Source organism: Pimephales promelas, chromosome 16, assembly GCF_988280905.1.
Source record: "Pimephales promelas chromosome 16, fPimPro1.hap1.1, whole genome shotgun sequence".
Lineage (NCBI taxonomy): Eukaryota > Metazoa > Chordata > Actinopteri > Cypriniformes > Leuciscidae > Pimephales > Pimephales promelas.
The window spans coordinates 17,616,392-17,642,890 of NC_142784.1; the positions used below are offsets into that span (position 1 = coordinate 17,616,392).

The 26,499-nt window shown below is 36.8% G+C and overlaps 2 protein-coding genes across 10 annotated transcripts; both read right to left on the minus strand.

Annotated features, from left to right (window-relative positions):
• Positions 1–349: 349 nt before the first annotated feature.
• Positions 350–9,745, minus strand: fhdc4 (FH2 domain containing 4). 2 transcript variants are annotated; one of them, XM_089121115.1, is made up of 12 exons: positions 9,600–9,745; positions 8,547–8,903; positions 7,490–7,551; positions 6,134–6,236; positions 5,876–5,961; positions 5,662–5,762; positions 5,327–5,397; positions 5,084–5,191; positions 4,910–4,980; positions 3,010–3,127; positions 2,585–2,749; positions 350–1,765 (listed from the first exon to the last, which is right to left on the minus strand). In XM_089121115.1, the coding sequence occupies exons 2-12, from the start codon at positions 8,862–8,864 to the stop codon at positions 683–685; spliced, it is 2,286 nt and encodes a 761-aa protein (XP_088977241.1). In that variant the 5' UTR covers positions 8,865–8,903; positions 9,600–9,745; the 3' UTR covers positions 350–682. The 2 variants fall into 2 exon arrangements, with proteins under 2 accessions (XP_088977241.1, XP_039526429.2); XM_039670495.2 differs by lacking the exon at positions 9,600–9,745 and adding an exon at positions 9,432–9,581.
• A 910-nt stretch (positions 9,746–10,655) lies between these two features.
• arfip2a (ARF interacting protein 2a) lies at positions 10,656–21,608 on the minus strand. 8 transcript variants are annotated; one of them, XM_039671177.2, is made up of 12 exons: positions 21,590–21,608; positions 19,942–20,112; positions 18,425–18,529; positions 18,081–18,137; positions 16,974–17,082; positions 16,810–16,872; positions 15,184–15,264; positions 14,760–14,872; positions 13,685–13,906; positions 13,397–13,554; positions 11,473–11,647; positions 10,656–11,398 (listed from the first exon to the last, which is right to left on the minus strand). In XM_039671177.2, exons 3-12 carry the CDS (start codon positions 18,518–18,520, stop codon positions 11,243–11,245), a joined length of 1,230 nt encoding a protein of 409 aa, XP_039527111.1. In that variant the 5' UTR covers positions 18,521–18,529; positions 19,942–20,112; positions 21,590–21,608; the 3' UTR covers positions 10,656–11,242. The 8 variants fall into 8 exon arrangements, with proteins under 8 accessions (XP_039527111.1, XP_039527110.1, XP_039527115.1 ...); XM_039671176.2 differs by lacking the exon at positions 21,590–21,608 and having other exon boundaries at positions 19,942–20,285; XM_039671181.2 differs by lacking the exons at positions 16,810–16,872; positions 21,590–21,608 and having other exon boundaries at positions 19,942–20,283.
• Positions 21,609–26,499: the final 4,891 nt, after the last annotated feature.

Below are 26,499 nucleotides of genomic sequence, written 5' to 3' on the forward strand. Positions count from 1 at the left end.
TTCTTGTGCTCCGGAACGACTCAAATAAAAGGCCTTCTTTCATTTCTGGAGCTCTGAAACCCACAAATTACATGAACTCTCTTCTCTATTCCCCATTTTCATCACGTAGGCGAGTACTTTGATCTGTATACTGGTCTGTTGTAGGAACCCTAAAATGACCATACAGAGACCACTTTCAGAAACATGGTTTACAGTAGTATGAGCTAAGGTGTTAGGTAAATATAATAATTAAAAATAATAAAAACATTAAATTATTCATCAGACAAGAATTTGTGATTTTATGTGGTTACTTGTATTTTGAATGGTCAGTATATATATAAACGAAGTGAATAATTACTCATAGTCAGAGTCATGCATAATTGTGCCTGGTTCATTTTTGCAGATACAGAAACTGTCTCGCCATGGAAATGTAATGCCATATGTACTGCCTCCTTGTGTTACATAAAGAGCACTGCAGATAAAATATCTTATTTTCCACTGATCTCAACACTATATTTAAATTCATTGTGTTTTTTGGGAAATCCATAGCATGTGCGTTATTTATAGAGGGCGTGGAAATAAACGTCCATTCGCTGCTTTAACAAGCAAACATCGACAAAGCACCAAGCTTGTTTTTCATAAATGCAGCATGACACTCAGCACAAAAGTCTGAATAAATAGACGGCAATGTTTTTTTTAAATATCACGGGTCCACACTGTCAGAATCAAGCTCTTTTGATTTGTCTTTTTCCCGCCAGCGCTTAAATAAAGACATAAAGCTGAAGCCCTCTTTAGCGGCTTTAAGTGATGTTGTTTGGCTGTTTCTTTTGCCAGTACCAAATTGTAAGCTAGGCACCGTCTCTTCAGTCTTTGCTTCTGGCTCGGCTGATTGTGACTGTGAAAAGTTAACTGATTGTGTTTTTTCTAGAGAATTAAGAGGCTTTGCCTCTGAATCTTTAACAATCTTTGAAGAGATTTGTTGTGGGGTGAACATATTACAATCCACAGATTTCCCTTTTCCAATTACACCTATAGAGGGAGCCGGAGATGCATCTACTTTACATGGCACAAATAGGTCCTCTTGGCTGGTACTTTCACATTTGGCCTCAGGAAGTGCGATTGTGTGCCGGCGATTGATGATCTGGCTGTTCTGCAGCAGAGGGCTGGATTTAGAAGCGTTTTCTTCTATGGCCATGATCAGCAGCGATCTCCTGTCCTCTTGGAAGAACGTCTGCCTGGGAGACAGGATCGGCGACAGGGCCTCGGCGGATGAAATACTACTTCGACTGGACTGGTATTGTAAAACTTTCCGTGACACCTCTCTCATATTCTGCACTTCTTTCTCGGTCTGGGCATCTTCCTCCTCCTGCTGCGCGGATACGGAGACTCGTTGATCTGGAGAGGAATTGGTACCGGCACTTTCCTGCACCGGGCTTGAGATTATGACCTCTGGGGGATTGGACATCTCTTCCTTATTAAAGCTCTCCTTGGTCAAGGAGGATTGCATGACACTTTTGATCCAGCTCTCCCTCTTAACCTCTTTGTTGTCAATGGGGTGTTTTTTCTTCAAGGGGGTCTCAGGCAGATTCCCTAGCGTGGGTGAACCGGTCCCAGCTCTACGGCGGGATTGCCGACTGTTGAACCTCTGTAGGATGGACTCCAGAGCATCTCCTTCCATGTCCTTGTCTCGTGATGAGCAGGTGGCGGTGGAGCGCCGCTTAACAGCATTCTGAGTGCGCTCTCGCAGTCTGCGCCTCACATCCAGCATGTCTCGCTCAAGGTTCTCCTATGACAGAGAAGTTATTAATGTGATTCATGAAGCTTTCTTTATTTTATCTGGTCATGGAGGATAAACAATAATTTTACAGATGTCTGTGACAATTGAATTCAATTGACAATATTTTTTTTTTAAATCATCTAAACAAAAAGTAAAGTTGGTTAACATTTATTAAATAGGTTAACAATATTTATTTAAATTCACATATATTATGTCTATTATTATCTCATTTGAAGAGGTTACATTTACAGATATGGTCAAATGTTTTTATATTATTTTATTATTTGTTTGCCAAAATGACAGAGACCCCGATTCTTATACTTGCACACATTGCTGTGGATGCAGCATAACAGGTAAAAACACTCCCATTCAAAAGTTTATACTTTTCAATACTTTTGAAAGAAGTATCTTATGCTCATAGAGGCTGCATTTATTTAATCAAAAAGGACAGCAAAACAGAAAAACTATCATATTGTTACAATTTAACTTTTAAAATGTCTGTTATTTCCGTGATGCAAAGCTGAATTTTCATTGTTACTTCAGTGTCAAATGATCCTTCAGAAATCATAAATCATGATTTGATTTATTATCATTACTATCAATGTTGAAAGCAGTTGTGCTGCTTAATATTTTGCGGGAAATTTGATAATTATTTTTAAAGATTACATACAGTAATTTTAACTGTCTCTTTCAACGTGGTCTCAGACTTTTGGACCCCACTGTGCATCATTTTAAACATGCTTTGCAGAAGTCGTATTGATTTCTTTAGGTGTAAAAAAAAAAAAAACCTGGGCTCTTAGTGCACCTCAAATGTATGGTTCGACTTACCTGAACTGCTCGTTTGAACTTCTCACAGAAAGAGTAGAAAATGGAGCAACAATCCTCTAGTTTGAACTGAGTGGGGTCCTCACAGAAATACTCTGCTACCGAATCACTCACAGCAGAAAGGGTTTTGAAGGCTTTCTCGGTCTCATTTAACCTGGTTTCTGCATTCTAAAAAAAGAAGAAAGATAAATGGAAGGAGCTGCTGTTCTCTAAATTTCTTATTTAACACATTAACATTGCATGCAATAAAGGAAATGCACTAATGTTAATGTGCATGTCAGCACTTCAGTTGTCAATAGGCTCAATAGCATGTTAGCACACCAAAAGACTTTGAACAAAAAAAAAAAAAATGCATGCTCACATTCAGAGATAAACTAAATAGGTTCAACTTCTAACTAAGGAATTGTGAGAAATATAAAATCCCTCACCAGCAGAAAATCCCTCATCTGTTCTTCCAGATCTGGATGTTTACCAGCATTCTGCTTCGACATCTGGACTTTACTCACTTCCTTTTGAAAATCAGACTCAATTTCCTGTTTATGAATCCTGTATTGAGGTAGACAGACATCTATTTCACTCTTTTTTTTTGCATTTTTACTTTGCTAAAGCAAGTTTGAGATTGTAACCTCAATAAAATAAGATAAAAGTGTCATAATATTTAAGAGGAAATTACTAGAGTACTGGAATCCAATATAACAATTTCGAGAATCACATATAACACATTTTTTTTTTGTTAAAATCGGTAATGTTAACTAAAAGTATTAAAAAGTGTTTTCTTAAAGGGTAACTAAACCCCTGGTCAGAGCCTGACTCCACCCACTAGCAATATTTGAAAAATGCTGAAAAAATGGGCAGACCCCAGCGGGGCTAGGGGGCGTGCACCTGAGACCCGCCGTGAGTGACAGCTGCTGTCAGACTCTAAAATAGAGCGAGACTAGTCTGGAGTGACTCAATAGCTGCCTTTGCAACAGAGCGGCCATTTGAAGTCGATGACTTTTCTCCCTCACCTTCACCTTCACCTGAAGTGGATGAGGGTGAATTGTATGTATACACAGGGCCAAATCCATTCGAGCTGCTGGCTCAAACTGCGGTCTTAACTCCCGCATCGCGACCGGCATCTGATGAGTTATGTCGTCGAGTTGATCTCAATAGCGCACGCTATTGATATTATGCCAGCTATATGAAAAAATCCAGCAAAATGCACCGGCTCGTTTGTCGACCCTAGAGGATTAACTTTATCCTAACCATAAATTGTGATTAAAATATCCATGATCACTCACATCAAGACGCCGCTGCGGTGGAGGAGTCCATGCAGGACGAGCAGTGTTTGGCACTGCGTGTGGAGAAGCCCATGTCCACCTCCGTTACTATCCTGATCACTGTACTAAACACTGATAAATCTATGCTAACTTGAAGCTATCCTAACTGTACTATGCTACTAGCTACACAAAATAATCTAAATTATCTATATAATGATATGCTAAATAGATGCAACAATACTCTATCCTGGTCGTTTTCAAAAATAATCTAAATAACTATATAAATGCTATGCTAACTAGATGCTATTATATGCTATAGTATCCTGATCGTTTTCAATACTCATAAATCCAACTCCTGACTCGCTACAGTAGTTTTGACGGAACCAGATGCTTTTATACCAGGGGTTGCCAAGGGCGTGGTGAGCTCGCACCAAGGGTGTGACAGAGTGCGTCTGAGAGTTCGCTACGTCAGCAAGTACCCCTACTGCAGGAGCTTTCCGTTTAACCTGAAGAGGGCAGCACTCAGACGTTTTTACACCATATATTTGAAAATCAAAACACTTTATACTCAATTGTCAAAAAATGTACTCGAATCAATGAACAGCATTTATGAAGCTCCATTCTTACAGATCATTAACTAAAAAAAGTTGTTTTGGTGTTTAGTTACCCTTTAATTGAAATAATTCTTAAATGAAAAATGAATTAGAAATGTTGCTTTAGCAACTTACCGTAGTAAGTTAAAATACTTAAATAAAATAAAAACAAATTAAAGCTAAACATAAATATTTAAAATAAACATAAAAATGAGAAAGACACAAAAAAATTACTACAACAAACTAAAATTAAAAAGAAAACTGAAAATAGAAAAAAGCCAAATTCAAATGATTAATGAATAGCGCTACTAAAATATCACTGATTAAAGTTCTGCATTTATTGTTGAAGTTTTAACAGATTTTTGTAGTGTGTGTGTGTGTGGGTGCATTTTGTATTGAGCTACTATTAAATGAATCAGATAAAATAAAATAATTATAGGGAAGTGCAATTTTTCCAACAGCGATGTGTGCCCTACCTTGCTGCATCTCCAATGTTCTGTAGTTTCTCTGGGAACTTCAGCAGAGAGGCATCTATCTTCTGGGCTTGCTGTGGTAACAGACACATGAGAAAAGAATTAACATGGAAATAAAGCTGAATGTCTTATTATGTGGCTCTGGCACCACAGTATAATCTCAAACATCATTGCTACCATCACAACATAGTGCATGAGGTTCATTCCAGGCTTGTTGGCTTTGGTATCCGCTAGTTTGAGAAGAGACGTTATCCGGAATCCCACCGCGCTACCGGCGTACCCTCCCTGGTGGAATTTGGAACAGAACGATTAGGATCCCATGACAGTGTAAACACACAAATGTGCAGTGCTGTTTTGAGTTAAGCAACTTTAATCATTTTCAACAATCGTAACAAAATCCAGTGGTATGATTATACTCACAGAGTTCATGTAATTCCCTGTTTCCAAGACTAGTCGAATGACTGAATGTAGATCCGCACATTCCAACAGCTCTGGAAATAATTTCATACATGGGTTAGGTGAAATAAAACAAATCAAAATCTTGTTAAATCTTTGTAAATGCACTAATAAACAAAGCAAGCCAAGTTTCCTGGGAATCAAACCCATAGTTAGTCATGCTTTAAGGAACTATAAGGATCATAGTATGAGAGTATTTTTAAAGTTGATTTAAATTATTTGCATTTTCAATTTAAAAGAATAATAATTAATAACCATGACTAGCTTTTATAATAATTTGTTGTAATCTACAATCTTACCTTGTCCAGCAGAGGTCATGACCGCAATAGAGTGATTCACCTCATCCACAAAATGGGAGAATTCCTCTTTGAGTACTAAACCGTTCAACCGTTCCTCATAGCTAGAGGAAGAACAAACAAATGAAAATAATCATGATGGCATATCCTAAAATTACTGTATCGAAAGAGCTGTTAAAATCCTGTTAAGTGTGTATTTTTCTTTGTGTGTACCCACCAAGGAACTTTGACAAGTTGTACCATGAACCGATCTGGTTCAGATAAAGTCGAACAGTCTCCTTTAAAATCAAGAAGCTGACGCACCTAATGAAAGAAGAAACATAATGCATAGCAACAAGCTTTTAGGTTTGCGATTTAAATGAAAATGCTGCATAAAATATTCTTATCCTGGTCTAAAGTACTAAAACTTTTATTTAAAATGCATTGGAATTGCTCAATGAGTGTTACTGAGGCTCTAGTCAAATTTTACACCCACCTCTCCATCCTCAGGCAGTAGTTTACACAACTCCTTCAGTTTCCCATTACCAAATCTTTCTCCTCTGCCGCTGATAATGTCGTCAATCATTTCACTCACTGGCCTGTGGAGAAAGTTAGAGCAAGATGTGGTAAAATTATAGATCAGGACCACAGACTATTTGAGGAGTTACAAAATGTCAGATTTCCCAAAGATTCACTGGAAATGGGGCTCTACCAATATGATATAGTAGTCCCCAGGCTCCCTTATGAACTTGAGAAGGTAAAAGCAAAAATAAATAAATAAACATAAAATAAATAGTTTTAAATGCATAAACTTTCAATTTTATTTTATTCTGGGGACAATCCAGTCATCATTTACTCACTCTCGTGTTGTTTCAACCCTGTAAGACTTCATTTCTTCACACAAAACAAGACATTTTTTAAAAATATTTTCATAACCAAACAGTTCAGTTCTCATTGACTTCCATTGTATGGTCAAAATAATATAATGGATGTCAATGAGAACCAAAACCGTTTGATCATACAGGTTTGCAACAACATGCGGGTGAGTAAATCGGGACAGAATACTTTTTTTTTTTTTTGGTGAACTATCCCTCACTGTCTCCTATGGCAGTTTAATGTGCCGTGATAACTATAAGATATTTGAGGTTCATTTTCTGTGGCGTGTCAACATTACTCTGTTTGTTTGAGCAGTCAAACACAGCAACAATGACTCAACCAATGGGGTGAGTTTGGTGGTGGGACTACCTGTTTGTCCAACCAATGGCGGCTGCCTGGGGGAATGTTCGAGAAACTAGTTTGAAAACTATTAATACTTTCACTGCGAGCACAGACACACGCCACATTTAAATTGTCCAAAATGACACATCATGCGGCTCATCTGTAAGAACGGTATAGAGGAAGTGTCCAACACATGTACTTCCACACTGTGAGTCATACTTCACCTTGTTCTGGTTGCTATACACTCTTAATCTCCTCTTCTTGGCCAATCATAAAAAAATACCTAGGATAGACAAGTCCCATCTTGCTTTTTTTGAGGAAACCAAGCAAACCAAACTGGTAACGCAAGCTATAGCTCTAGCACTATATAACTGATGTGTTCATTGACATGTCAAAGTTAAACTGTCACAATCAACCAACCAATATCTGAGGAGAAATACTGCTTGATTAATGCCAATGCTGCAAAGCTCATCTTATCTCCATGTTTGTGCTCCAGTGGAAAAGATATGTCTGGACTGATGTTGTCAGGGAAAATTCATTTGGCTTGCAGAGACATGTGAGCAATGCCTTTCCACCCTACGATCTGCTGACGAAATAGAGAGCTTTTCTTATTACTCCCTTGTGGTAGACTCACCTTCTGAACTGCTTGAGGAAGATACCAATGTTCATGTTCTTCTTGGAGTTGAGAATGGACACCTGGCAAGGGAAAAAAGCCAATTATATGGATATGGCTTGACAAAGGCAGTTGTTAGAATGATTGCTTATTATGTATGTCACACACCATTAAAAAAAAATAAATGTAAACAGATTGTATCAGGTAGTTACTCCACCCTGATGTGTTTAATCAATTTTGAACCATGAAAAAACGAATGATGATTTGTGAACACCAACAACCCTGCCTAATAATTTCTTGCATTAAATATATTCAACGGGAACACTGTGATGACGTGATTCAGCAGTTGTAAAATTAGATGTTTGGCATCACAGTGTTTTTGAAATGTTAGCTATTCAATATTGGTGGAGTCCGCCTTATGTAAACACTTACAGAAAAGACGAAATCCCTCCACCTTTGAAATGGGTTCAGATCAAACGACACATGACAGAGTCAAGTGGTGTCCATAAATGCCACAGTATTGTCATATGAATGACTGTCAGCATTATTTGAAAGAGAAAGGTTCTTCAAATCTAGTTACAGTGCTAGGATGTGTTTTTTTTTTTTTTTTTGACTATGGGCCACAGCATGACAAATCAAGACTACACGACAATCAAAACATTTTTTTTGCAAGAAAACTGCAGGTTACCACTTTTATAGAGAAATAGATAGAAATACTATGATAGTACTCTACATGGAATATAACTGACCACGAAGAAACGGTTTATGCAAAACTAGCAATTAGGATATCTCATGCATTCATGAGAACATGAGATGTTTGAATCCCCTTCAGCTCTGTAATCATTAATATAGAAACACTCATAGATCCCAAAGCCAACAGATTAAATAAAATTTAGTGAGATTACAACTAAGTCATCTTTAGAGTGTTTTGCCAGACCTGAGACAGTCACAAAGTCTACCCTAGTGACAATCTTGATGAACGCATTTGCAAATAGTAGATGAGTCTGGAAACACCCATTTACTGTAAGTCTGCAGACACAAAACATCTTTTTTTCTAGCACATCCCACCTAAACTCACCATTTCAGGTCCTGGGGCCTTGCTTGGGGATTGGCGTACACTGCTGCGGGATGTGGCCTGGACCTTCTTCTGGTCATTCCGGCTGAACAGCTCCTCCATACCTTTGGTGTCCAACTCGAAATCCCTGCTCTTCTCGGCCGTCCATATGTTATGTTTGCCTATCACAATGTCCTTTGGTATGGCCTCCCAATTAAAATTACGCATTATAGAGGCCCGTGCCGGCCCTCTGGAAAACGGGCCTCCACTAGAGAAGAGGGCAGGGGGTGGCGGAGGGGGAGGAGGAGGTGGTGGTGGTGGCGGTGGTGGTGGTGGTATCATGGTTTGGATGTCACTTACAAAGATACTGCTGCATCATTCCTTTAAAGAAAGGACAGAAAATGAAACTGTTTTATCTGCTGTCATTTAACTGAAAAAGGAAGGATTTGTGTAATAGGGAAGTTAAGGCGATAAGAACTGGTGAGAGTAGCATACATAACTAACAAAATTCCTCTACATGACGTTTATGTCAAAATCAAAATTTGCTAGACATTTAGGCTACACAGAAGTACCATGGTACACGGATGTAAACAAAATTACATTTACATTTGTATTGCACTCCAACGTGTTTGTTTGTTTTGTAGCGTTAGTTTAGCCTACCATAAAACCTACCATAATTTCTTGAGAAACTTTTACATCTTTAAAAAAAAATCTGCAATTATTTTGTAGCCTACCTTAGAGAATGTCATAGGCTAGTATTCGCATGTTCTTCAATCAGTTTTATCATAGTAGGCCTACTTAAATGGTATTGTATTACAATAACTGTCCGTGGTGGGGAAACCAACTTGGATGTCCATGACATTTTTGATATGGTTTTCATGGTAACAACGTATAAAATATTTTACTTACTCGTTTGAGAGCCAGACGTCTAAAAAAAGAAATTACTCGGACAATATCCGAAGTTGGCTATTACTCCAGAAAAGAAAAGCATGCTCCATAGTAGGCTACTGTCCCACGGGGCTGTTCGCTACTGTACCCGCTCAGAGGAAGTGTGATGTTGCAACCTTCTGCTCTTACCTGTAGCTCACGCCCAGAACTCGTCAGCGCTTGTTTCAGACGTAATCCACCATGTGTCATGATTGTTCAAATTTCATAAATACCGCATGGGTATTATTGATTCGCCTACATTAACGTACAATAACAGCAAACAGTTAAAAAGACAAATTAAACAAACGAAAGCTTTCGTATGTTTAATTTGTTTTAGCTTTCCTGCGTTTTGTTCATATTTTAAATGATTTATTACCGCTTTTCACCATGGATAATGGGTAAAAAATAATGGATTAACCCGAATTACGGTGCCAAGAGGTTTTCACTTTAAAAAAAAAAAAAAATGTATACAAATTTATAAACTGGCCTAGGTGCTCACTGGACAAGGACCAATTTGTAAATATGACTATGAATAAATGTTTTTACAGAAAGTGAGTGTAAAACGGTCAGGTAAGTTAATGGAATTTTAAGTTTTTTAACACCAGACAACTAATCAGAAAAAGACTGTTTACTTCATTAAATATTAATGATTTGCAATTGCAATTTCAGAAGACAACCTCAGCAGATTCAGTCATATTAAATATAACCAAGTTAATTGGTTAATGTAGTCAAGAGTCAATATTAGTCTATGAAACAGACCCTCAAAAAATTGGTTGTGAGCCTTTTAAGAAGATAAAATTCCAGGCATGGTTGCTGAATCAATATTAATTGATTATATTATATAATCAATTAATGATAATATTACAATATTGTGTAACAGGGATAAAATCCACTTGCAAATGTAACAAATTATTGTTAAAGCAACCAATACTAATACAAAAGCACACAATTTCTTCCAAGAAAAAAAGGCTTGATCCAATTTGATTACTATAGTGAAACCAAAACCAAGCCCTTCTCTTATTTGAGTAAAGAACCAAGTGAATAACGGTCCGATGAAGGAAAAGCGGTTAAATCTTTCCTGGCTGGCAGCAGACCTACCAATGGATTTGCTGCCAGTCTGGTACAGTTTGAAAACATTGCTCAGAAACTTGCTGCTTGTATCAGAAAAAAGCACATGCATAACACAATAAACATCACAATACATGATTCTATCGCCTTCAAATGTGTTTTAATTTCATATGTGAGACCTCACAATTTACATAAATATAAATATATCAACCTTCTGATGACCCATACCGTGAGCAATTTTCCTTTCGCATACCTTGACCAAATCCTCCCCGAAATGACCTTACATTAAAACCAAACGCACAAGCACAACATTCATTCCTTTCAGCTCTATTCTGTCAAGATAAAACAAAATATATAAACTGGCCTGGGAGGGGAGTATGACAGTTTTGTGAATATGACTATAAATGCCTAATTAAATGTGAATGTTTTTACATAGAGTGAATGATTTGTTCCATGTTATGTCACTTTAAACAGCCCATACGCTATATCTAAAAGTAAGTTAAGGCAGCTGTAAAGCATAACCACAGTTAGTCAAATGAATATTCATTGGAAGATTTTTCTGGCTTTAAATAAAACAGAACATTTTCCAGGGTTTGGCAAAATAAAACATCCTCTTCTCTTGTCTTAATCATTCATACAATTCACATATAATGCATCTCTTTACATCCCCATCCATCTATTTTCAGGTTTCCGTGTTTGAGTGTCTCTTTACAATGACAAAATGATTACTGTTCCTCAAGCCACGACGGTTTGTCAGAACCCGGTGGCTTCAACTTCACGTTGAACTGTCTGAGAGTCTGTTCCAGCTGCTGCTGATTTCCAGCGAAATATGCAGAGATAGCATTGTGAAACAGTAGGAGCTGTTTGTGCATCACCTTTACCTGGAAATCAACATACAGAAATCTAAAGAAACTATCACAAAAGCAATGAATAACTCGGGATTTCAACACGGTACCTTATTCTCATCCAAGAACTTGAGTTTGATGGTGACATCACTGCGCAGTCGTTCATATTTGTCTTTCTGGATCTGGTACTGCTGTTGAGCCATCTCAATGCGGATCATAGCTGCAGCGTCCCGTGGACCTGCGCTCAACTCCTCCAGGTCTGTCCTATAGGCATCGAATTCCAGTCTAAAACGAAAACGTATGTATTCACTAGTATAAACTGGTTCCGAAAATCTATAACTAATCCTAGGCTAAAAAAAGAAGAAATCACAGAAAACCTCCTCCATTCATCATAAAAGTAATCGATATGGCTCCAGGGGTTTAATAAAGGCCTTCTGAAGTGTTTCTGTAAGAAAAATATCCATATTTATAACTTTAGAAACTGTAATCACTGGCTTCTGGTAACGCCCGTTCGCGAGTCTAGTTCCAGAGGAAGAGTTAACTGACATTGGACTCAACACCTGACATCTTGACAATGTGACATCTTAACAATAGAGCAAAACAAAACACCGGTCACGAATTAGAAACAATCATTTTTAAAGAGAAATGTCAGAGAAACTCGAGTTTGTTGCCCAGCCCTATTTGTTTGAAATTCGAAAGGCGTCTACTCTCACCTATGCTTATGCTATACTCCTACATCCTACGTTACAAAAGGCATCGAAGGTCTTTATTAACCCCCTGGAGGTGCGTGGATTACTTTTATGATGGATAGATGCCAGAATATTTTTTTTTAAAGAGCCCCTATCATAGCATTTGAAATGTTCCTATTTTTGTTTTAAGAGTTCCCAAAAACAGTTTAACATGCATGCAAGGATAAAAAACACTTTATTAGTCTTATGATATGCATTTATTTTTAACTGATTTGCTCACCGACTCCTAAATGATTTGTACAACGACTCATTTTTTTACACCACTCCTTTGCGTGACGCTAATCGGCGGTGATTGGCCAGATGACAGACCCATAAACATATTGATAAAGCACTGCAGTACTACAAAACGCTCTATTCTTTATGACAACTCCAATAACAGCGACAAACATTCCACATATTTAAAAAAAAATTGACATTGGAGACCTAGAAGCTGCGCTGAGCGTAACTTACACACACACACATACTTATTGTGCCTTCCCTCCTCGCTCCCGACGCTACAAAACCGTTCAAAACCCATAAAAGCAACAATTATTAATAATACTTACAGGTTGTGATTCATAGGAGGAAGCTGATCCATATACACTGCCTGGGTAAGTAAGTTACTGAGCCCTCCTTCAGGAACAACTGCTTGCGAATCCACATTTGAATTCATTTATCATGTTTTTGAACGATTCGTAATTAAAATGATGAGAACACAATCGGGCTATACTGTTGTGTTATCGTTGCTAATATGAACTCTAACCACCGATTCTTCACATGCTCGTCCTTGGTAAATGAAAACAAAGTGGCTGAACTATCTTTGCATTGTAGAACAGCGTTTTCTCGACATGATGCTATGATGAAGTATTTGAATGTGTAGACTTCACGTTTACACTTCCGTCTGCGTGCGCAGTAACTGGGCGCGGCCAATATGTATCTACGTCACGACAAACCAGCTAATGACTCGTTTCAAAAACAATTCATTTCATAGACTCAGAGTCGACTCTCACTTTTGAAAGACAATAACTTTATATACTGTGCACTTTCAGATATAAATCTTTGCAGGATGTTTTCATTCCCTTAGAGCTATATTCCACACCATATGAACAGTCATTTTCAAAAATCCATGATAGGTGCTCTTTTATATAACTACGATTGTGTTAGGCTGAAAGAAGAAAGTCATATACACCTAGGATGGATTGAGGGTCAGTAAATGATGTGGTAATTTTCATTTTTGGGTGAACTATCCCTTAATACTTTCGCTCATTAAGTTACATGTAACTCAGTAAAATCAAACTTCTGATACCTTGCATTCTCATACATCTTGATGGTCATGAGTGTGTCCTCCATGGTTTTGTTGACTAGAGTATTAATGCTGGACACAAAGAAATTGATGGCACCCAGGAGTGTCTCTCCATTCTTGCATAGCAGTCTTTGTGTCTCTGCATTATAGCCAAACTCATCCTGCAAGCGATTACGTTTCAATTAGGGCAAATAAGACACTATGGTAAGGTAAGATTCAGTACTAGTACTATGAAACTAAATATAATTTTGCCAGGGATAATAAAACAGGGGACACAAAAATAATTAGCACCTGCAATTCAGGGGATTTCTGGCTAAGATCAGCGAAAGTGTCCCCAAGAGCCTGCTGAGTCTGCACCATGTTGTAGAAGTGGTTGGTGAGATCACGTGCTAGTCTCAGAATACACTCATACTTCAGCTTAGTCTCTCTAAGCACATCGATCTGAGCCTCAAGCTCCATGTCCACCGTCCTCGTACCACGGCCGAAGCGCTCAGAAAACATCTGTTTTGTGCACTGATGAAGAGAGGACAGAAGCAGATACAAATGAATCCCATAATTTCCTAACATTTTTATAAATCCTAAATACCTGTATAAAAAATCATATTAAATTGGTCAAAAAGTGACAGTAAAAACATTTATGGTAACACTTTACAATAAGGTTCATGACTTAACATTAGTTAACTACATTAGTTAACATGTACAATATGTGAACAATACTTCTTCAGCATTTATTAATCTTAGTTAATATTAATTCCAACATTTACTAATACGTTATTAAAATCAAAGGTTGTATTAGTTAACATTAGTTAATGGACTGTGAACTAACATGAACGCACAATGAACAGCTGTATTTGTATTAACTAACATTAACAAAGATTAATAAACACTGTAACTAATGCATTGCTCATTGTTAGTTCATGTTGGTTAATGCATTTACGAATGTTAACTAATGAACCTTATTGTAAAGTGTTACCACATTTATAATGTTACACAAGATATGGAAATCAAATAAATGCTGTTCCTTTTTTCAACTTTCTATTCATTAAAGAACCCAGAAAATAAATATTGAGCAGCATAGCGGTTTTCAACATTGATGATGAGAAATCTTTCATGAGCACCAAATCATCATATTAGAATGATTTCTTAAGTATCCTGTGACACTGAAGACTGGAGTAATGATGCTGAAAATTCAGCTTTGCCCTCACAATGATAAATTACATTTAAAAAAAAATTAAAAACCATTTAAAATGCAATAATAATATACAATACAGCTATTTTTCTTTTATTTTTCCTAAAATGCAGCCTTGGTGAGCATAAGAGACATATAAAATGTTAAACTACTATTTCCATGCGGTGTGTTTTCTACCTTGTAAGTGTTAATGCTCCACTTTTTCACGCTGTCAAATTTCTCCACAGCTACTCCTCTAGTGGCCTCCTCTGACATCATTGGATTGCTGTTGCTGTGGTGCATGCTGGGAGCTGAGAGTAGAAAATGCAGGTAATTACTATAAATAATGGGCCATACCCCAAAATACATGGACATTTTGGATATAAGGAACACCCTTTTGAATACCACATCCCAGTTTCATCAGGTTACAGAGAAAGAATGTTACTACAATGCACCATTATCAGACTAGGGCTATTTCTGAGGCTGACAAATGAATAGATGCAAGAATGATGAGGCAAGAATAAAAGGTGTGATGACATGACAGTAAATGAGTAATGACTGCTAATTATGGGCTGGAAGAAAAAGGTAGAAGGCAGGAAAGGGTGAGGAGGCCCTGGGATACCTGGGTAATGTCCTGGCTGGTTTGCTATCCGACTGGCAGCTGAATTGCTGGGAGTGATACCCCTGGATTTGGAGCGGATGTCTGAAATGAATGAATAACAGTGGACGGGTGGAGGAATGGGATGGAGATGTAGTTTAATTGAAAGACCATTAAGGAAATTGCAATAATAAGTGTGTTCGGGGGTAATAGAGATGATTAACAATAACTGTAACATTAGCCGAGTTGCAGTTGAGATTAGAAAACTGATGAACAAAAAAAATTATTTCATAGAAGGTATTATCAAAATGTCCATAAACAATAACAATATTGAAGATTATGATGATGAATTATTCACAAAAGTGAAGGTTAAGAGGTTCATAAGAGCAAGGAAACCAAAAGAGAGGGAATTTATACCTTTATACAAAGGTAAGGTGATAAAAGATGGAAGCAAAAGATGAAAATGAGCAAACCAGGTTGCTGCTGAAGGACTGACTGTGTAGAGTGGCGGTCATAAGAAATCTATTCTATAATTTGTGGTAAATAAAATTAATATAAATAAACACTCCCGTTTAAAAGTTTGGGGTTAGTAAGATTTTTTTTTTTTTGTTCTGAACAAAAATGTTGTAAAAACTGTATTACTGTAAATAATTAATAGTTTAAATTTGAATATTTAGAAAGTGATTTATTTTCTGTAATGCCAAAGCTGAATTTTCAGCATCATTACTCCAGTCTGTCACATGATCCTTCGGAAATCATTCTAATATGATTTTGATCATTTGCTGCTTAAGAAAGATTTATTTTTATTACCAATGTTGAAAAAGTTAAAATATAAATATATATATATTTTTGTGAAAAACTTATTTTTCATTAATAAGACAAAAATAAGCTAAAATAAGCAAAATAACAGCATTTATTTGAAACAGAAATATTTTGAAACATAAATGTTTACTGTCACTTTTGATCAATTTAATGCATCCTAGCTGAATAAAATTTGTAGTTTTTAATTTGAATAAAATATTAATTTCTTTCAAATAAATCTTACTGACCCCAAATTTCTGAATAGTAGTGTATATATAAAATAATATTCAATTGATATGAAATTAAAGTTAACTTTTGTTTCCAAATTTCAATTTATTTAATTATTTGTATTAAATACTTCACAAATTCCAGATGACGCTAATAACAAAGGCTTATTTGATTAGTAAACTGAAAATTCAGAATAAATATTCAACTAAATATATTAAATCAAATTAAACTCCCCATAGACCGCCACTGACTGTGTCAGCTAGGTTTGGTACTCTGGCATGTGTTTCAGTACCATGTTAATGTGTTAAGGCCAACCATGTTACTGAGCATAAAGAAACACCACTTAAAGAATGACTGTGTATTTCACAGTTCAAACACATTCAGCTCACAAACAACATTTGTTACAAAAAAAAAATTTACAGTAAATTTAAAACAAACAAGGGGTTTGTCTTGCATATGAAAACATGCATCCACCATGCGACTGTCCTCAGCATCCTGTAGAAAAGAGCCAAACGATTGCTGTTAAAATGCTGACAAACACATTTTACACTGAGGGAGAGAGAGGGGAAGCTGTAGAGATTCTAAAAAAAGATCTCCAGTCAAGTTATCATGCATAGACACCTGGTTTGGGCGTGTTACCACATCTTCTGTCAAAATACTCCGGGTTGAAACGAACGGCTGGTCCTAAACATATACGTCACCAGAGATGTAAGTCTATCCACATGTCTCAGATGCTTTTTCAGATTCTGACACCATTTTAAACACCATATTTAAGTGCTCTTTACCTTTGATGGAACTGGTGGGTATGATGCCCTCTGCTGCCCCTCCGTAGCCTCCAGACACAATGCTGGTTTCATTCAGGTTCGGTCCAGACACCATCACTTGCTGCAAGTCCTAGATGCGATGAGATTTAATTTCACAGCATATTAAAATCTACAATACAGAGATGAAAACACATTTAGCAGGTGGGGGGAAACACAAGTGGGTATCAAAAGTGTGCATGGAGCAGAGCTATTTTAGTATTATTCATGGCTGTATTTATTCACAACTAGCTTTTTTCAGTTTTCATTTTAATTTTATTTTGTTTTAGTAATTTTGTTAATTTAAGTTTTTGTTATTTTTATTTCGCCTTGTATTTGTTATTTGTATTGGTCGTTTTATTATTATTTTTGTGTTTATTGTTTATTACAGTTTTAGTATTTTCAGTACTGAGTTGCTAAGCCAATAATAATACTAATTTGTTGATGTTTATTCAAGTTAGAGTTCTTCATATAATATTTACATATAATTACATTTCAGCTTTGTTAAATTATCAATAATGAGTTTTAATAGTTTTAGTTAACAAATAACACTGGGATGGTGACAGGCGGAAAAAGCAAAAAAAAAAGCAAATAAAAAATAGATAAAATTTATTCTAAATAAATACTAGTTAAATACTTAATAAATACTATTTAAATACTTAAACACAAAAATATGTTGCTTTATTCCTATTAAAAAATATGGCCATATATTAATAGACTACTAAATCCTTACCATCACCTTAAAACTTTTATAAAATTTTGTAAAAACAAATGTGGCAATTCAACAAGTTGGTTGATAAATACATTGATTAAATGAGTCATTACTCATTTATTAAGAGGAGAATAAAAATCAGAAGTCGATATAAAACACATGCAAATTAAAATATTTGCATGACTGCTTTCCATGTCTCTGCTTGACTTTTCTGACCAGTAAACACCTCCCGTTTGTGATCAATCCAGCAACAACATTTGCCCAAGCCCCGTGATAGCTCAATGACAACTATATGTGTGCAACTATGCAAACAATCGACCACACTAAATCAAAGGGAATAGGGCTTCATCATACGAGGACACCCACAAACTCTCCCTCACCATGGCCACTGGCAGTGTGCCTACAATTTCATCTAAGCTCCCACCAATCTGTGCACCCTGTGACATGAAAAAACATAAAATGTGAAGACAGTGCAAAAAAAAAGATGGTGAAACAGAGACATTGAGAAGACAAACATGCTGAAATACACAACTAAAATGAACAGTGTCATATTTACAATGGCTCATTGATGTGTGATTAAGCCGACTATTCAAGGCCTCTCAGATCCAGAATTACACAATTTCCACAGAAAGAGGACGTCACATCACAATCAGGTCTGGTTCACGACGTAACTGAGCAGTGGGCCTGAAATTAAAGGTAGGTTGGATGGGCAGTGGATATACACCTGCTCAAGACTGTCGTCCTCTGCCGTCCTGGTGTCCCCGTTGCTGTTGATGGGTATTTCCATAGTGGCGGCTTTGCTCAAAATACTGTCTGTCATGATGGATATCTACAAAAAAGACACACTGCAGATGAGACAGACATACAGACACAGACAGAGATAGATAGATAGATAGATAGATAGATAGATAGATAGATAGATAGATAGATAGATAGATAGATAGATAGATAGATAGATAGATAGATAGATAGATAGACATACTATCTATCTATCTGTGACATATAGACACAGACAGACAGACAGACAGACACCGACAGACAGACAGAGACAGATAGACAGAAACAAAGACAGATAGACACAGACATACAGAAAGACAGAGACAGATAGACAGAAACGGAGACAGAAAGATAGACACAGACATACAGAGACGGACAGACAGAAAGACAGAGACAGATAGACAGACAGGGAAATAACAGACAGACAAATAGACAGACAGACAGACGGATAGATGGATAGATAGATAGTTTGTCTGTCTGCCTGTCTGTCTGTGACAGATAGACACAGACAGACACTGACAGACAGACAGAGACAGATAGACAGAAACAGAGACAGATAGACAGAGACATACAGACACGGACAGACAGAAAGACAGAGACAGATAGACAGAGACAGAAAGATAGACACAGACATACAGAGACAGAAAGACAGAGACATATAGACAACATAGACTGACAGGCAAACAACAGGCAGACAGACAGACAGACAGACAGACGGATAGATAGATAGTCTTTCTGCCTGTCTGTATGTCTGAGACAGATAGACACAGACAGACAGACAGAAACAGACAGACAGACAGATAGACAGAAACAGAGACAGATAGATAGACACAGACATACATAGATGGACAGACAGAAAGAAAGAGACAGACAGACAGGCAAACAACAGACAGACAGATAGATAGATAGATAGATAGATAGATAGATAGATAGATAGATAGATAGATAGATAGATAGATAGATAGATAGATAGATAGATAGATAGATAGATAGATAGAATTTTTGGTTACATCCATACACACCAAAACCAACTCTGGTGTCTATACCACATAATATTAAAAGTCTTAGAGAAGCATGTGTTGAAATATAAATAGGTATTAACACATAATATAATGTAAAATTATGACTAAAATAGTGATAAATACACGATCAACAATGACGTTTTGTTAGAAGACCATACATTGCATGATTAGCCTTATCTATAAGCAATAATATGGGGGGCAATCCCAAAATAAATCTTGCATACTATCTAGGCATCGGCAAAAACTGCGCTAAAGGGGCTAGGGATGGATTATATTTTATGCTACAGTGTGTGTGTGTGTGTGTGTGATGTGAACAGACGCCATGACGCGCTTCAGCCGGGGCAGGTCAAGCGTCCTTTTCTCGGCGCCGCTGCAGTTGAGCTACGTGTCACACACACCGGGAGAAGAGGATGCTTGACCCATCTGCCGCTGCTTTACTAACCTGTATGCCGTCTTAACCGCTGAAGCGAACCACACGGGCCACATTTAAAATTATTCCATGATCAAAATGGGATGCGTGTGTGTTTTAATGGATGTCCGGATGGCAAATAATCTCCACAGGCTCCTCTGTCAATCCTCTTGGTCGCTCGGTAACGCAAATCCTCTCAGTTCTCTGCAAACGGAAGTGACGAGGTGAAATTCTTCAGGGTTACTGTAGTAGCGTCGTGTTGTTACATACTAAATACAGCATTACATTGGAGAGTAAACAAAAGTAGGCTACTCATTTTTTTTTACACAGAATACAATCCAAATAGAAATAAAAATGTCTGTGAGATTAAATGTGATGCGCGGCTTTATGTAAAACGAAATGAGGCAGATAAACAGAGCCTTTCTACTATACTATAAATGACCAGGAGGTGTCAGTATCACTTCAGGAATGAGAGCATCATTATGACAGCTCACAATGGTTAACCCATTACTGTTTTAAAAGCATCCTGTCTCATTAACTATGCAAATTAATATATGTCTATAAACATATTGCATAAATCAAATAGCCCATATATGTTTTGTACCCCTAATTCCAATTCAGTCATATAAATTATACTCTTATATTTAAATTAAACCAGTTAATTGATGTGGTACCACATGAAGCACATTTTCAAGTACATGACAAAACTTTTTTACAGCCTTACATTTGATCTCACTTTATGCATTGGGCCTATCTCACAATTCACAAAGAATACTATTTAGAGGCCAAGCTGAAGATGGAAGAAGCCGTTAGTGAGCCTCTTGGGAATAGATGTTAGGTTGAGTGTGAAACACCCCACATGCTTCACCTTCGCAAGCCAATATGCATCAAGCATGAGCAGGAAGTGAAAAATTAGAAAAGTGTGGTTTTGTTTGACCGTTCAAATGAACATCCTTTGACTTTTAACCTTTGACCTCCACATACTTGTGTGCACCTTAAAAAATCATGGTTAAAGCTTAAAAAAAAGGCATTTTGCCCCTTTGCACTGAAAAAGCAGAGCCTGTGTCTGCCAAAAGAAAAGAGTAACACTTTATTTTAATGTGTCATTGTTACATACTGAATGTTAAACCTTACTACATTAATAACTAAACATTATGCACAAATTACATGCAACTAACCCTAACCAAACCCTATAGTAAGTATATTTAGTTACTTAATATTACTCATATAATTACAACCTAAAAACTACACCTTAAAATGAGTCTGTAATTATACATTTAAGTACTGAATAATAAGCATGAACTACATGTACTTAGCCTACAATTAGTTAGGGTTAGTATTTGTGTGTGGTTTAGGTTAGTTGCATATACTTATGCCAAATTTAGTCTAATTAGTACTATTAATTAGCTTATGTGTAACAAGGACACTGTAAAATAATTTGTAGGCTACCAATATACGTGTGTGTGTGTGTGTTTGTGTGTTTAAAGGTCATGTACTGGACTTGGCAATCAATTAAATAGGCTATCTTAAAAATCAAATAACTATATGTTTATCTTTACTATAAACATGATCTTTAAATGATCATTATGATAGGCCTACAGCTGGCTTCACAGGGGCCAACAAGAAAAAAAAACACAAGCTTTAAAGTAATTGCAATTAGGTTGTATTCCCAAACACATACCTTATTGAAGTCGTGTCTACGCCACAAGCCTTCTGTTTAGAGCATTTTTTAGTCTGGGAACCTTAGGTCAAATTTGACAGTGAGGCAGACCAAACCAGCCACCCACAGTGGACGTATTTGGATGCAAGTTTACTGGTGCACATAAACTGAAAACAAGGCCTGTTAAATCTAAGTTCTCCATGTTTGAAACCTTTGCAAGGACATACATTACAGAACCATTCCGTGCCTTCGAGAGCTCTGCAGCTTCCCACTCTTTTCCTCCCATTCAGTAAATATCCCGTCACGCTTTTAATGATCATTAAATGCGCCTCCAGATGTTGGCCAGCGGTTCGTCCTCACACAGCCCTTTCTGAGTTCCTCGACTGCAATCAAGGCACAGAGACAAGAACCTCAAAGAAAAGCAAGAAAGAAAACATGGCAACACACCATGCTCTAGATGTCTCACCCGCTATGTCATTATTCCCAAGCAAAATAATTACAAACATTGCTCCGTGTTTACACCGTGTAGCATATGGACCTGGTCCTTTTATAGTTTTTGTAATGTGCCATTTCAAACAAACGGTCAACCTTTTTTTCCCCTCCTGCTTGCTGTTGAATCAGGCTGCGTGCATATTCGTCACTGTTATGGATCCATAATATGCGTGACTGTGAACATCAAACACTAAACCTCTTCCTGAAAACACGAAGTGAAAAGGAACAACGTAATCCTTATAAGTGTGCAACATGTTTAAAGACATAGTTATGATTTATTCACCCAAACCTGTAGGCTATGTCTTTTTTTCTTCTTTTGAGGCTTCCTTTTTTTTAGTTAGTTTCTTCTGTTGGACATAAAAGTAGATCTTTTAAAGAATGTTGGTAACTAGACAGTTGACGGTAGCCGTTGACTTCCATAGTAGGGGGAAAAAATACTATGGAAGTCAATGAGCCCCATCAACTGTTTGGTTACCAACATTCTTTAAAATATTTTTGTGTGTGTTCAGCTGAGGACCAAATTCATACAGGTTTGGAACATAATGAGGGTGTAGACATGATGACAAAATTTTCTTTTTTTGATGAACTATCCCTTTAAAGTGAATCTACAGTATAATAACAATAACAAATATAATGTAGATTTTCCAGCTTGTAAATTCTCATAAGAGAAAGATCACTTTGATATTTGAAGAGCAAAGAACGTCTCAGAGCAGCTGTTCTCTTTTTCAGATTTTGGCAAAAAATTTACAATGATGTTATTTTCCATGTCGCCTATCATCCATTAAGCAACAATATTTCAGGGCTAAATTGGGTGGATTTCAAGCACTGTTTAATCCAGCTGGAATTAGCAAGAGTTATAGCTATGGCGAGGAAGAACCACAGCTGAACGAGTTTATGCTGGGAAGTTGGGATCATTTGACAAGGAAATTATGAAAAAGTATCTAGTGGCGTTCCAGAAACTGTCGAGTGTTTTGGCTTTTCATAACTGATAAACAATATTGGTTTTCCAGTTCTATGTAGTGCAATTTTTTCCATGATAATTCAACTTCTGCCTATTTAACATATTATACTGACATGGTGAAACAGTTTGAATGCAATATAAATATATATATATATATATATATATATATATATAAAAGCCATTGCCATATATTACATTATACGCTACTTACAAGAAGATGGGTTTTGTTTGCCATAGCTAGTTCCAAATCCGCATGTCTACAGAAGAATAACATTACACTGTTCTCTGGCAGGAATACTTTGTTTATGTACTGCTTTTTTGAATATTAATGAAATTGGTTTTGGCTCAAAGGAAGACGACAGATTATTACCTTAGTGTGTCTTTTTATCTTTTCTTCTGTACTTTCTGTTCTCCAGAGTCTCTGTAGAGACATGCACTACAGTTTAAAAATAAATAAAATATAAATGGTGGTGTGAAATTGCACAGCTCACTATCATCTAGTGTTTTGAAAAAGTTACTTCACCCCCTAATTTCTAGTCTGGGACTAAAGATACACGCATACTTTCACTTGGGAAAATGGTTCATGACCAGAAAACCATTGTCTCCTGCTTGTTTACTTAAAGCAGTTAACATGTTTTTGCTTGATTTTGTGGTCATTTCAGGAAAAAAAAAAATGCCACCCACAGCCCCATATACACGTTCCTGTTGTAAACTTCCACATTATCACATCATTTTTCCATATTATGACACTAAAGGGATTGTTCACCCAAAAAATTTAAGAATGCAACTTATTCAGTCCAAGCTGCTTTTGCCAAATGTCTTCTTTCATTTTTACCCACATGAGTGCGAGTAAAGAAATGACATAATTTATATTTTTTGGGTGTCTATCACTAATTTTTACTAAATAGAAAAAAAAACCTTGCTTTATCATTATCCTTTCCAGTTTCCATTGCCACCGTTTGACCCTGCATGTCGTGAGAGCAGCTTGTAAAACCCAATAACCGCTCCACCAACCTGCTGGTAACACTATGACTCTTCCTGTTAATTTTACCTGGATAATCAAAAAGACCAAAAAGAGCCCACAAATTTGTATAAAAAAACTATTCAAGCATCATAAACCCTGTTGGGGTGGTTAGCATAAACTCCAAAGTGTTAATTTAGTTTTCTGTGAATACTAGTTGTGGTTGACTCCCAGCATCTGCAGACATGGCTTGCACACAAAGGCAGATGCAGAGAATTTAAAGGCCACGTCCTGTGAAGTTACAGGCAGTAATATGAGCTCTGAATGCCATGATTTGAACTATTTGTGCTGCTTCGCTAAGATTGCACACAATTGTTTCTTATATCCATTTGGAATTCTATAGAACACAAAACTGCCGGACCACTCTTTTATAGAAGAAACAAAGCAAAGAAAGCCTGGATTTTTAGCTATATGTAATTAAATGTTTATTTATATTAACATTTCTTTTGTTTTTATCTTATTTATGATGTCTCTCTGTTATGTCCTTTGCTCATTTTCTTCATTGAAGAATCACATTCTACCCTCTTAACCCTCAATTTAATAATAGGACAATGCTACCTCCCTGCTGATCTTATCCAAAGTCACATCCAGAACCCTCACTGGAACAAATTTACCTTACACCAAATGTGTATGAGCTGATTTAAACCTGGAAGTGAAGAGAAAGGATTTTAGAAATGTTAGAAACAAAAATAAAGTTATTACATAAAAGAAATAAAAAATTACCATCAGGTTTTTACACAAACTTGAGAAGTTCATGCAGCCAAAAATGCTGCTTTCATTAAAGATAAAAAAGTGGAACAAACCAGATAGCATGGCATACTAAAATTACTAAAAAATAATAAGAGAGAGTTTCTATGTAGTCAAAATTAAAAATAAATGACGTAGAAATGATTTAAATAAACCAATAAATAGATATAAAATAATAAACATGTCAATAAATAAATTAATATGCAAGATTTTTCCAATGATAGCTATATCAGACTTTTGAATGATTCAGACACATCATCTAAATCTAATTTCTGGACAATGTATGCACAAATATATGACGTGAGAAGACCCCGTGGGTGAAAACACGAGAACTTTCTCACATTATATGTGTTATATCACACTTTTCTGTCTTGCGCAGTCTCACAGCATCATTATCTCTGTGTTAGCAGAGTAACTGACATTTCAACACTATACGGCTGATTTATTTCAGGCCACGACCCCTGAAGATCCAGTGCTTTTTTGAGTCTATGTAAATCTAATATTTATTATTTCTCAACCGCTGGTCTAAGACCAGTTTTCTTTTCTTTTTTCTCAAAATCCTAACCCATTAAAAGTGGAAAAAAGAGGAAATGGTAAAAAAGAAGTCGTCAGCAAGGGAATCCCTCGAATAACCAGCTCAAGTATATTAATTCCAACCAGACTAAGGCTACATCTCTTAAAGTTCACCTATTTTACACACCACCTGCAGAAGCAGTTCTGTCTTTTTTTGGACATTTTAATATTGTTTCTTGCATGATAAAGTGCTTGAGACTTGCATAAGCATTTGCCATTTTTCACAAGTGACTTTAACAAGCCAAACACATGTTCTGGTGTGGACAATGAGCTTATAACCCTCTACCCGGGTACATCTTACAGCGTTTGCACATGGTTGTAGTTCCTTCCTTATTGTCTCAACTTAAGTCGCTCTATCCACATTACCCTTCAGTTACATAGAACTGTTGTGAAATGCCAAGGAGGAGTATTTCTGATATAGGGAAAGTGGGAAATCTTTCATTTCCATCTTTTGGAGAGTTTTCCCATGAATGAATGCAAGGCACCCTGACAAGCTATTAATGGAAATGTCTGGCTCTGTCAGCTCAGACATGCATCTTCCTTTGCCTCGGTCACCTCATGCGATTTACATCACGCTCGGCTGTTGTGTTTGGCATAGGAGCACAGACACTTTCTAGACTGCATGCAGACCCAGAGAGCCACGGAGAGGACGTCTCATTTCCACAGGACATACAAGAGAAAATTATTCCTTTTTTCAAAGTGGAGGAAAACACTTCACACTATCTATGCCATCTTGTCTCAAAACATGCTGTTTTTCTAAGGGATAGTGAGTGTCTAGGACTTCTCATGTCCTAAAAAATATCTGATAAAATTTTGTGGATATGTGCAGACAAAGGATATAGAGAGAGTTGTTCACAGTCAGAGGCCAAAAACTATCATTATTAGGCTTAAAAAGATTTTTCTTCAAGCATTAATGCTTTGGATGTGTTAACCTGCAAAACATTCATGAGATGATGTAGTAAACACGCTGTGGCAAGCAGTGCGGGGCCGAAAGCCGTGGGAACATGTTTTGAGGGATTCATGTTTTGATTTTGTTTTTGGCCAACGCATTCTCATCCTAGGGCGTCATATAGTGACGCTTTTGACAATGCGTATACATCCAACGCACATGGCACCCTTTAGCGTTAATATAACACA